The 13,240-nt window shown below is 38.6% G+C and overlaps 1 protein-coding gene across 8 annotated transcripts in view; it reads right to left on the reverse strand.

Annotated features, from left to right (window-relative positions):
* WAPL (WAPL cohesin release factor) overlaps window positions 1-13,240 on the reverse strand; it is a 112,743-nt gene that overhangs the window by 72,573 nt on the left and 26,930 nt on the right. For 7 of the 8 annotated variants that reach the window (XR_002831993.1, XM_023763714.1, XM_023763713.1 and 4 more), the window contains exons 3-4: window positions 5,196-6,239; window positions 1,896-2,014 (exon numbers count right to left, since the gene is read on the reverse strand). Coding sequence is in view for 7 of the 8 variants with exons in the window: in XM_023763714.1 (XP_023619482.1) it covers window positions 1,896-2,014; window positions 5,196-6,239 (1,163 nt within the window). In the remaining variant the exon portion in view is untranslated. The remainder of the gene's footprint in view (window positions 1-1,895; window positions 2,015-5,195; window positions 6,240-13,240) is intronic. The other variant, XM_006100102.3, reaches the window with a different exon arrangement.

Raw genomic sequence — 13,240 nt, forward strand, 5'->3', positions numbered from 1 at the left:
GAAGTTCAAGCAGCAGGCTGTGCAGCAGCAGAAGGCCATCCAGCCACAAGCCGGCATTCAGACATCCCCTGAGCGGTCCTGGACTGCAAGAGGGTGCAGGCCGGACTGAGGAACCCCCTCTAGTCTTTAAAAAACTCCCATTTGTTGAGTTTAGTGTAGTATCAAAGAAAGTTTACACTTATGTGAAAAATCTATTGAAAATACCACATAGCTGTATAAGGCTGAATTTCTTCATATATTTCAACCAAAACAACATAATGAAATATACTGAATTCAGGGGATATGAGAATGCAGCTATCTTTTATTAAGCCAAACTATTAATTTCTTTTTCTTTCTTATTTTTTGTTTTTAGATAAAGGAAGGGAGAGGGAGGGAACATCAATTTGTTGTTCCACTTATTTATGAATTCTTTGGTTGATTCTTGTATGTGCCCTGACCAGAATCAACCCTGAAAACTTGGCATATCAGGACGATACTCTAACTAAGCTACCCGGCTAGGACCTATTAAGCCAAACTTTAAAGAAAGTTGCAAAAAATGGAAAACAATGTTATTCTACTCACTATTTTTTAAAGAACATTTATTTCATAAAAATATTGTTAACATGTAATAGGTTATTGTTATTTTTAATTTTAGAGAGGGTGGGAAAGGGAGAGGGGGAGGGGCAGGGTGGGGGGGGGAGGGGGGAGGAGGGAGAGAGAGAGGGAGAAGGAGAGGGAGAGAAACACTGCTGTGGGCAACAAACATAGATTGGTTGCCTCCCACATGAACCCCGATTGGGGACCTTATCCATAACCTGGGCATGTGCCTTGACTGGGAATTGAACCAGAGACCTTTCTGTGCATGGGACAATGCTCAACCAATTGAGCCACACCAGCCAGGGCAGGTTTTTGTTACTTTAAAGTGAAATACTAGTAAGTATTTTTGAAATGTTTCACTTCTCTAATTTGATAAATATTGATATACATATAATCAAAAGCTCTTTGGAATTCTCAATAATTTTTTTAAGATTGTAAAGTAGTCTTAAAACCAAAAAAATGATTTCACTGTTGCTCTGGAAATCAATACATGCCATACACATTTTTCAATAATCCAAAAATCTCACCTAAGCATTAATGACTATAGTCTTTACACTACACTACCCTGGCTCCTGGCAAGTTAGCTCTGTTGAAATTAACTTATGTGTGCTGGTGATGATGTGAAGAAATTAGAACCCTTGTGCATTGCTGTTAGGAGTGTAAATGGTACAGCCAAGTTGGAAAACAGTTGGACAGTTCAACAAAGATCTACCATATGTCCCCAAAATTCTACTCCTAGGGACAAATCCAAAAGAATCGAAAACAGGGACTCAAATAGCCAAAAGGTAAAAACAACCCAAGTGTTCACCAACAGATGAATGGCTAAACAATGGGATGTTATTCAGCCATAAAAAGAAATGGAATTTTGATATAGGCTACAACATGGATGGACCTTGACAAGATTATACATAATGAAATAACCCACTTACATGAGGTACCTACAACAGGCAAGTTCATAGAAACAGAAAGTAAAACAGCGGTTACTAGGACTGGAAGGAGTAAAGGGGGAGTCATGAATTATTGTTTAATGGGTACAGAGTTTTTGTTGGAGATGATTAAAATGTTTTGGGTATAAATAATGGTGATGGTTACACAACATTGTGAATGTATTTAATGTCACTAAATCGTATATTTGTATATAATAAATATATTTTACCACATTTTGAAAAAATGGTTACTTTTTTAAAAAAATGACTTACATTTATTCTTTGCAAGAAAATTTAATTGCCTTAATGTCTGTTAGTATTTTTCAAATAAAAATATTAAGAGTTGAGCCCTCCAATAAAAATAATACGAGTCACTGATAATGCTTTACTTACCCGCTTGGGGCCACTAAAAATCTTTCTGGTATTTTCCTTTGATTTATCTCCTTGTTTACTTGGGGGCTTCTTCACACTTTCAGGAACACCAGGCAAGTCCTCTGTAAAATCCAAGTTTTCTGAAATGGTAATCAAAACTATCTAGCTTTCTAAGATTTCAAATTATCTACCAAACAATCTATGGACATTTGGTGGGGAGGGAAGAGGGTAAAAAACAAAAAAGGAATAAAAGCACCACACGGTTGATAAAATACTGCCAAAAGTATTATCTCATTCTCCCATTCTCACCCTATTTGTCCCACCCCCACCATCAAGAAAAAAATCAGAAACCTAGTTGCTCGAGTTTTATTTTGTATAAATGGTAAAATCAATTCTTTTACACAATAACTGCTGGATATCTATGAACACTGACATTGGTATGATCTATTTAAAGACACACACAATACCAAGTGGTATCTATCTTTAACATTTTCCTAGAATTTAAGGACACAATCATGTTGGGCTTCAAAGAAGGCCCGCTTACATCTATAAAGACTACATTTAAAAATAAAATTTTTAAAGGATTACTATCTTTGGCAAAAGACACAAAATGACCAAATACAATGTAGTTAAATGATTTAGGGGATCTTCACACAAAACCAACCAAAAGATCAGATTAATTCCCAGATAGCTATAAATGTTTATTTTCAAGCTTAAAAAAGAAGACAAAAATAGAAACTTTTCTCCAGGCCAAAATTTTAAAGTGTTTGCTATTCCTATATGAAGACTCAAATTTCACTCAAATGGTCTCTAATTTAAAATTGTCTCTAATTTAATTTTTGATATCAACCTGAAGTTTTTGAAAGGGAGACTGATTTCACATTTTAAAGTTTAAAAAATTACATATCCCAAGATGTAAACTTCAGCCACAGATGTTCAATTGCAGATTAAGATAATTTGCTATCAAGGTTAGCATACATTACTTATCACCCTCATCCCACCCTCCCAGAGAACAACTTTAAAGCTTATTGCTCAGTCAGAGCTCAGAAACTAGCAAGGTTCCTGCAATCATCAGTTCTCCAGAAGAGATTCAAGACAACATTAATAATTCTGACAATACCTTTATTTTATTTTATTTTATTGCAGTGGGGGAGTCAGAAGTGAGCCCTTAGAGACTACTCCTGTATAATTCTAGGTTTAAAGGTAAGAGTGATTCAAATCTAGCAAAACTATTTTTAGGCCAAATAAAGCAAAAAGATGGGTAGTCTCAAGTATGACTATGAGAAAACCATGTGGGAGAATACAATTAGAATTCTAATTTACCATGATACTTTCTCTATGGCCCTAACAGGACAAAAGCTTCATTTAACAAGTGAACAGATACAGAAAAACTGTATTTGGTCAAATACAAATAAATATAGCTCCTGCAACCCAGAGAGGCTTTCACATATTCTTCCTCACTCAGCAGTCAATCCACTTCACAAAACCCTTGTCAGGTAATGACTTCATTATAGCAAAGCTAACCTATTTCTTTTGTTTGTCTCTCACAGTGGAGGCTATCAACTCCTTGAGGACCTCTAGTCATTACTGGTCCTGCTATCTTAAAAGACAAATTAAATTTTCACCATTAAGAATGAATAAATACTTACCTATCACTTTTTAATTTTATTAAATCAATTTAAGAGGTAATTTTTTACAAAAATTTTATAAAGTTTTTTTTTTATGTTTTTATTACTGATTTTAGAGAGCGAGGAAGGAAGAGGAAAAGAGAAACATCAATGTGACAAGTTAATAACATCGATTGGCTATTGGGGATCCAGCCCACAACCCAGGCATGTGCCCTGACAGGGAGTCAAACCTGTAGCATTTTGGTGCCCGGGACAAACTCAACCAACTGAGCCACACCAGCCAGGGCTAAGAGGATAATTGTTAAGATTAAGATTTAATCTTAATTTTAAATTTAATATTTCTTTAGAAATGTTTTAAACATTTATTAGTTGATTAGTTTTGAGCCAAATGCAAAGGCTTTTTATCAATTGTAATTTTCTAATATTTCCCTCATTACAACCATCCACTACAAGCATGTCAAACTCAAAGGCTAACATGGGCCAAATAAACAAGGTTTAAGTTTATGTGGGCCGCAAAAAAACAAAAGCTTCAATTTTCATAGAAATGTAGGTTTATTTCAACAGAGACATGCTGAATACAAAGGGCTGAAATAAACGAGTAATCATTAACATAAAATAATAGAACATTTTAATAAAAATTTTTCTTGAACATTAACTTACCAGACACTGAATAACTGCACAAATTAATAAGCGTAACGCAAATAAACCTATTTTTCTTGTTCTCCGAAAGTGAAATATTTCCTGTTGCACATACCCAACAAGTCAGCCCAAGACTAATGACATGGCAATCAGCTGCTAAAATATTCGCTGCTAGTATTAGTGGAGAGAAATGGTGCGCCTGCGAGTAAGGCGCATAAGGGAAATGAATGCAACATGATTATAGTGATATCATTAGCAAACGTGTAGTTTGTTATCAATAATTATGTATAACAGGATATTGTAAAAATAAAGTTACGAAATTTTTATTAAAACGTTTCTTACATACCTTTATTTGCTGGGCCACAAAAATATTTGTTGTGGGCCACATGGGGCCCATCGGCCGCGAGTTTGACATGCTTGATCTACTATCAGTGTAATTCTAAATGTCCAAAATCTATCCTTATGTCTCAATTGGATTTGAATTTTTGAAACTGAAACATCAAGATGTATGCTAATCCCAAACACACACACACACACACACACACACACACACACACACTCTCTCTCTCTCTCTCTCTCTCTTTAAAATTCTCAAGTGCTAATAATAGAATTAAAAAACAAATATGGCGCTAGCCAGTGTGGCTCAGTTGGTTGGGCATCCTCCTGTGCATCAAAAAGGGTGCGGGTTCAATTCCCGGTCAGGTCATAAGCCCAGGTTGCAACTCAATCCCCAATATGGGGTGTGCAAGAGGCAGCTGATTGATGTTCCAGATGTTTCACTCTCACATAGATATTTCTCTCTCTCCCTCTCAAAATCAATCAATAAAATAAATAATAATGAAAAGATTCCACAATCTACATACAAATTGGCTTACAATGTGGAACTTGATTATTAACATTTAAAATGTTATACCTTGAATAAGCTAATCTGTAGTTCTAAATAGTACTATTAAAATTCAACATAAGTTAAAATTGAGTACCTAGGAGGAAACTAAGTAGCTGCTGATTTAAGACTGAAAAGCACTTAACACAAAAAAAATTTTTAAAGTCTTACCTGCGTTATTAGTATTAGACTGACTGTCCTGGGAATTATCATTGCTTTCTGGAGCTGGATGCAAGGAAGATGGAGCTGTTTTAGTTCTTTTTTTGCTTGTCTTTCTTTCCACTTGACAGTCATCATCTTCATCATCTTCACTTTCACTGAGATCATCAAAGCCAAAATACTTAATTTTGTAATTAGAACTCCCTGAACCTCCTTCATCACCTCCTGTCTCATCATGAGCTTCAAAACCAAAAAATTCAAGTTTAACATCCTTTTTGGATTTAGTATTACTAGGTCGAAATCTAGTAGTGGTCTTAGAAGTTGCAATATCTGCCTTTTTCCTTAGGCGGCCAGCTTCTCCCAAATCGGCAGGAGTTGATGCAGTGAACTCATCCATGCTGCGTTCCATAGTATCCTGTATGGTAACATTACAAACTGACAAGCAAGATGGATGTAAAACAGTGTAATCTCTAGTCCGTCCAACTGTCCCTCTAAAACTGGTCCCACAACTTACACTGCCTTTCTTTGCCTGATTCAGGCCATCTTTACTTGATTCACTGTTTGCTTTGGCTAAGGCCTGACTGGTGCCATCTAATAGCTTATCAAAATTGGATGTTCCTTGTGAAGACTTTGCTTTATTGACCCTACAGTACGTCCTACAATTGCTTGGCCTAAGAACACTTTGCATGATGTCTTCTTCCTCAATGGCTTCGTTTAGATTTTCCAACCGATTTTTTAAATCCTCATCCTTCATCTCCAAAAGAGGATCACTATCCAAATTTAAGATACAATCTTCCGATCTGACATCTTCGAAATCATTATCCCACTCATACAAACCAGTTCTTACAGATCCCTTAATCAGAGATATTTCTGATGGAGACTCTGACCTTTTTCCAAGTTGGGAGTTCCATGTATCATTTGTTTCCTTGATTTCATCAGCTTTGTATCCAGAAGCCACTATAATTTCTGCATTGGGTTTCTTAGTACTGTCTTCAGCATTTTTGTAAATATGGTGACTATCCTTTTCATATTCGTCACTAAAATTCTCCACTTTATCTATAAAAATTAAAAATAAATCAAGGATTAAAAGTGAGTGACATCAAAGTAAAAGTTAACAAGTAACAGTATATGTGGCTAATAGCACAGAATCAATTAATCTTGAAATGATTGCAATTTTAAATTGAGACATTAATGTTTACATAGTTGACATTTCTCCTTACACCTTTTATATATATCATGTCTTCTAGTGACCTCTTCCTAGGCAACCAAGTCCCTTAAAATTATTACCCTAAATTCATGAGATTTCAGTTGCTAAGCAACTGGATCAATTCAAAATGACACTTAAATGACTCAGCCAAACCTCAGAGGTATAAAGGGTTTTTCAAATAAAAAAAATGCTTAAATTAAAATGTATTTAGAATAAAAATAGAATAGCACGATAAATGAAGACATTCCAGTGTGTCTGTATTTCTCTGGGATAATATTACCCATAGACTGACCAGCTCTGTCTAGAAACTTGTCCCAGGATCAGGTTTCTTTAACTATTTTTGCTTTCCATTCTTCAAATCTTAAAAGCCATATGACTTCAATAGTTTTTTTGGTTTTTTAAACAGTGGTTCTGAGGCCCAAGTTAAGTGACTACAGTGGTTATTTATGTATATCAGTCAGGAGTAAATCTTAAACTGCCTATTCATTTTGTACTTGAGGAATTCATTATTGTTGCCTTTAGTTTTTTTCATCAGGGACATTTTTGTTAACCTTTCTAAATGAGACAGAAGTATGATTCAAACTGGTAATATGATTAATTCTCCCAGGACTCATTGGTAGAAAAACACTGGCAAATATCTATGCCAAAAAATAAAACTCGTCCTGGCTCGTGGGTTAGATTCCTGGTCAAGGACATGTACCTAGGTTGCAGGTTAGATCCCCAGCCCCCATCAGGATGTGTGTGGTAAGCAACCAATCAATGTGTCTCTTTTATACTGATGTTTCTCTCTCTCACCCCACTTCCCTTCCTTCCTTCCATACTCTCTCTAAAAATCAACAGAAAAAATATCCTCAGGTGAGGATTGGCAACAAAAACATGTACCTACAATTGTTAATGCTATCCAATGGGTTTAAACATAATTTAAGATTTGTATTTACTTACCTTTAGAAGGCATCTAATTTATAGGTATATCTGTTTTATTCTTAGATATTTCCCAGCTGAAGGCAAGGAACTACAGTTTTCATAATCTCAGAAGTACCAATCACTTAAGTATAAAATACTAAAAACCAAAAATTAAAAGCTGACTATAATATCTCTTACTTTTAAAAGGCATGAAAGCAAAACTAAGTCTAAAACTCAAACCTAAAAAAATAACTGCTTTTATAACAAGTGGAAAGAGCACTGATAGCTGAGTCTGGAAACTAGTATTGCCCTGGTTAAACTAGTTCTTTAGAGTTCAGGCAATACCCTTAACTTTGGGAGTTTTCCTGACGGCTCCAATTTTCTCACCTGTTCAAAAAGGAAGTCACTGACCCAAACTACCTTAAACTGTTACTGAATTATTTATAAACAAATGCCTATGGGAATGCTTAGTATTTAGCTATACAAAGGCCTATGAGATGTCACTGAATTCCATACTACATCATATTTGTAACTATATAGCATCTCATTGTATAAATGTCACAAATTTATTTAGGCTGCTTATGATTATTTTATGTAATAAACACCTTCTGACTTAAAATAAAAAATTTAAGTGGATAATAAACTTTATCCATGTTTTTAAAAATTACTACCCCAAGCTGTATTTACTACTCCCATTTCCCTTAAAATCAGAAAGAAGAATCCATATTATATTTTAACAGTAACTACTCTCATGACCAGGCTACCTTACATACAAATGTTGTGAGCCTATCTTATAAATTTGTTTTAAATGCAAAGACTAATAAAGAGCCCTATAAAAAGATATATAATTAAGTTGTATTAATAAGTATAATTCAATTATATAGCATAAACAGTCCTACAAATGAAATACTGAAGTACATTACATATTTAAACTTCTGAAATACATAGATAAAAGCCAATTTAATCAACAAAAGTTCTGCATAAGAAAAGCTGTCCAAGTTCTCCACAAGAGTATTCCAACATAAAAATAAATGCTTTCTACAGTCCTTGATCCTTTAGCTCTCCAGTATTGGTAATTATACCTTCAGAAGATAAGGCAAGGCTATCTTACCCTAAAATGCAGACCAACAATTACTTTCAACTGCCCTCCTCCCATAAACATGCCAGCTTCTCGGTCAGATAAACCCATTTAACATCTCAAAACATCAAGTATTTTAAAAAGAGGTAAATAAAGATGATTTTTTAAAAGGGAGGCTAAATATTACTCTTTTTAAATCTAAACTATATATATGTATATATAAAAATACAATACATATATATGTTTATAAACAAAATGCACTTCTAGCTGCAATAACATTTTAGAAATTAAGTGGATGAGTGTCAGCTCTACCATTTACTGGCAAAAACGAGGTCTTAAGTTCAAACAGTTCCTTCACCTAAAAAAACCAACTAATAAAATCCATCTCAGGGCAGGTTGAACAGATAAAAGAATGTAACAACCCTGGCCAGTGTTCCCAGTGGTTAGAGCATGAATCTGGAGGTCATGGTTCAACTCCTGGTTCTATTCCAGTTCAGGGCACATGCCCAGTAGGGTGCGTGTGGGAGGCAGCCAAACAATGATTCGCTCTCATCATTGATGTTTTTTCTCTCTCCCTTCCTCTCTGAACTCAATATATATAAAAAGAGGTTTTTCTTTAAAAAAAATTAAAAAACAAAAAAGAATGTAACACTAGAGCATTACACAAATGCACATTATCATAGCTATTACAACTTTGCCAGAATACAGAATATATTTTTAATAATCTATTAATAAGACTTAGTGGAATTTAACCTGTAAGTTCATCAATATTCCCTTATGTCCTATATCTATCAGTTTCATGCAAGGAATCCAAAACCACACTCTAAGGCCTAATGTTTTCCCTCAAGCTAGAGGATGAAAACTGGATGTATAGAAAGCTCAGTACAAAACTTAGCCAAGCACCATCTGCAATCAGATACTTAATGCCTTTTAACATCACTACATTTTAGCATCACTAGTTACTCAATCTATATATATAAAAGCCTAAGCAACCAGACGACCACCAGGAGACAGACACCCAACACAGGAGCTGGCCCCTGGTGGTCAGTGCGCTCCCACACAGCCCAGCTGACAGATGGACATGAGACGCAGTGCTCACGGCTGGTGAGCGCAGCTGGTGGCGTGAACTTCACCCGCGGACACTCCCCCTGCACATCTCAAGTGGCAGCTGCGGCAGGCACAGTGGGGCTGGGATGAGCAGGAATGGCACCCAGCTCGGGCTTGCGGCCCCCCCACCCCCCGTGGCCGCCTGCCGCTTCACGCACTACTTCGTGCTGTGTGGGACTGACGCGGACAGAGGGCAGGAGCCCAATGAGCTGGCGGGTAAGGCCGGGCCACAGCTGCATGGAGGTCCACTGAACCCCGCAGGCCAGGTAGAGGGACCCCACTGGTGCACAGATCCATGCACCAGGCCTCTAGTATTTAATATACTAGGTAACACATAGGGAGGGAATTGATCTTAATGAAGACTACATGTAATCTGGAAGTTCTGAGTAGCATGGGGTTGAACCACACAGCTAAGCCAATAACTAGATGTGTAAATATTTGACAAGTCATATTGCTTCACTAGACCCCATCCTGCTTACATAAAAAAGTGAGCAACTTCTAAAATATTAATTAAATGCCCATTATTTTCTTAAGGATTCTTAAGTTTGAAAGAAAACAGATGATTCCCTTAAAATAAAAACACAAATATACCAGTACTTGCAATAATAGGAGTGTATACATAGTTTTATAAAGGAAATTAAACAGTGAGATGATTTCAGGCTTCCATGAGTGAAGTGAATTCTCTGAAGTATTTTAGAAAGTGGGAAGGGAAGGGAGGCTCTCCCTCCCTGGAGAGTATCCTTGCCTTTCCCTTCCCTCCCCCTTCACCAGGCACTTTACCACTGGCTTCCTCACCTCAAGCTCCAAGGGGTTTACCAAGACCATTTCTCCGAGGAATTTATTTTCTATCTCTATAATTTACCCAATAAATGTTCTCTTACAAAAACAAAAAAGTGGGAAGGGAAGTTTGATTAAATATCTTTGAAATCATTTCACAGGTTCTTATGAAACTGTATGAAAAACAAAGGTTTGTGCACACATTTTTTAGGGAGAGTATCTATAGTTTTATCAAGTTTTCAAACACTCTAAAATATTTTTTTTTATTGGTTTAAAGGACAAGGAGCAAAATGTATGCAGGAAATCGGTATATGTTCACTATGGAATTTCAAATCTCTACAGAAAAGATAGAGTCTTCAATAAAGGGTACTGAAATATGGGGGGAAAATAAAGTTAGCTTTTACCTCAAACATGAAAACATTCTAGATGAATCAAAGACTTAAATATGAAAAATAAAACTAGATGCATATCCTATCTAATAAAAGAGAAACATGGTAATTAGCCGTACGGCCGCTACCCTTCCCATTGGCTAATCAGTGAGATATGCAAATTAACTGCCAGCCAAGATGGCGGCCGGCAGCCAGGCAGCTAGAAGCGAACAGGGAGGCTTGCTTGCTTCAGTGACGGAGGAAACCAGGTTCCCCGCCTGCCTTGCCAGCCTCTGAGCTTGCAGTTTGAAACATTGTAACAAATATAGAAGCTAAACCAAACCCAGTAACCTACTTTAGTCAGCCAGGCTTCAGCCAGCAAGACCGCAACATTGTTTCAAATACAGAAGGTAAACAAAGGCCAGAAACCTGCTTTTAGCAGCCGAGCCTCAGAGAGAAAGCCGGCTCTCAGCTCCAGTGACAGGCATAGAAGGTAAATAAATGCCAGAATAAAAAAAAAAGAAAAAAAGGAGAGGTTTGGAGCTTCAGTCGCCCACCAGCCTGAAAACAGCCCTCAGCCCCTCACCCAGACTGGCCAGGCACCCCAGTGGGGACCCCCACCCTGAAGCAACAAGATGGCGGCTAATTTGCATACTGAAGGCAGGCGGCAGCAGGCAAGGCTGTCTGCGGTCTGGGACCCGAATCTGTGACCCTGCCGGGTGGGGGTCAGTGCTTGAGGCTGTGCACGGTCCTGGGACTCGGATCCGTGACCCTTCACGGTAGGGAGGCAGCCATCAGCACCCAGGAGTGACTGCGCAAGATCCGCCTCCTGGCCCAGAAGGTGCAGGATCGCAGGGACAGCCACCGTGGCGGGCCAGACTGACGTCCTCCTGGCCGCACCACGGGGGTTTGCGGATCTGCAAAGCCAGAGGCCTCCGGTGTGCACATACCCCCCTGGCGTGCGAACATCCCCCAGCACACTGTCACCTTCCCACGCCTGCAACAGTTGCAAACCAAGGCCTGCACAAGTTCCCCCGCCTCTCCACCGCACTTCCATCAACCCGACATGCCTAACACCCCCACAGGATGTGCACACATCCCCTCTGATGCGCTCACGTCCTTTGGAGAGTGTCTGGGTGTTCTGGGTGCTGAGAGTGGGCGCCTGTGAGATGACAGTGAGAGGGTGGAGTGGTGATGCCCTGTTCCCACGGAGGCCAGTGCAGCTACGAGATCACCTCTGGGGAGTTAATGCAGGTGCCGAGGCAGGAGCAGGTGCAGACAGACACACCTGGTGGGCGCGGGCGGCCCTCTCTGAGGTGCCTTCGGTCAGCGTTCAAGATCAAGAACCCAGAGGCGGAGAGGAATTCCATCCTCTCAGTGAAACAGTGGGATAGTCGGGGCGACTGTAGAGGAGGAATGTGCCCTTTGGGTGCCAGCACCCATGAGTGAAGGCTGCCCTGACTGAGCCTTGCTTGCTTGGGGCCTAGCGCACTCCTGCCGGGCAGTGGGTGACAGGACGTGCTTTTCCGAATTAATGAGAGAAAACATTGATTCTCCTGCTGCCCACGAAGGTGGAAAGTGAAGTGGGGAGACATGTGGGGAGTGAGCAAGGTTCCCTGTCTGGGGGTTCCAAATCTGCTGTTGGTTTCTTTCACCGCTGACTAGAGATATACAAGGTGTCCGCCCAAAATGTATACACACTTTGAATACCTACTAATTCCAATGGTTTTAAGCATAAGAAAGGAACAACAATGGAGCTGTTATCTGTTAAAAGTGTGGGCACAAACAGGTAGTTGGACATTCCCTGAGGGGTCTCAGATTGGAGAGGGTGCAGGCCAGACTGAGGAGCCCCTTCTCCCCCTCTACCCCAGTGCACGAATTTCGTGCACCGGGCTACTAGTTATAAAATAAAAGGGAATTTTTAAAAGTGCATTACCCTGGAATGAGGAAGTTCTTTCTCAGATAGAAAGCCTATAATCCATATTAATTTACCTAAAACCTAAAATTTCGGCATGACAAAAAAATGTTGTCAAAAGAAATAAAATGTGAAAAATAATTGCAACACATTATTTTTAAAAGGTCAATTTCCTTAATTTAAAAAGAGCTCCTGAAAATTCAGAACTAAATATGAAGGAGAAAAGATAAAGCTTTTAAAATACAGGAGCATATCTTTATGACCCAGGCAGGAAAGGATTTCTTAAACAAGATACCGAAAGCATTAACCATCACATAAAGGAAAAGACATTTGTTTCATCAAAAGCAAATCTGTCCATAAAAAACACTACTTAAGAGAACTAACTACCCACTACCCCACTGAGCGTCGCTCAGTGGCTGAGTGTCAACCTATGAACCAGAAGGTCATGGTTCAACTCCCCGTCAGATCACATGCATGGTTATGGTCTCAAAACCTTGTGGGGAGCGTGCAGGAGGCAGCTGATTGATGATTTTCTATCTCTCTCTCTCCCTCTCTAAAATCAATGAAAAAAAAAATTTCTTTTAAAAGAGAACTACCAGACAAACCACAGTAGAGGCAGGGGGGGGGATTGAGACTATGAAAGGAATGCCTACAACTCAGTAGTAAAAAGATACCAAGGGACTTGACCAATCACTTGATAAA

Source organism: Myotis lucifugus, unplaced genomic scaffold (genome assembly GCF_000147115.1).
Source record: "Myotis lucifugus unplaced genomic scaffold, Myoluc2.0 scaffold_298, whole genome shotgun sequence".
In the NCBI taxonomy this organism is placed as follows: domain Eukaryota; kingdom Metazoa; phylum Chordata; class Mammalia; order Chiroptera; family Vespertilionidae; genus Myotis; species Myotis lucifugus.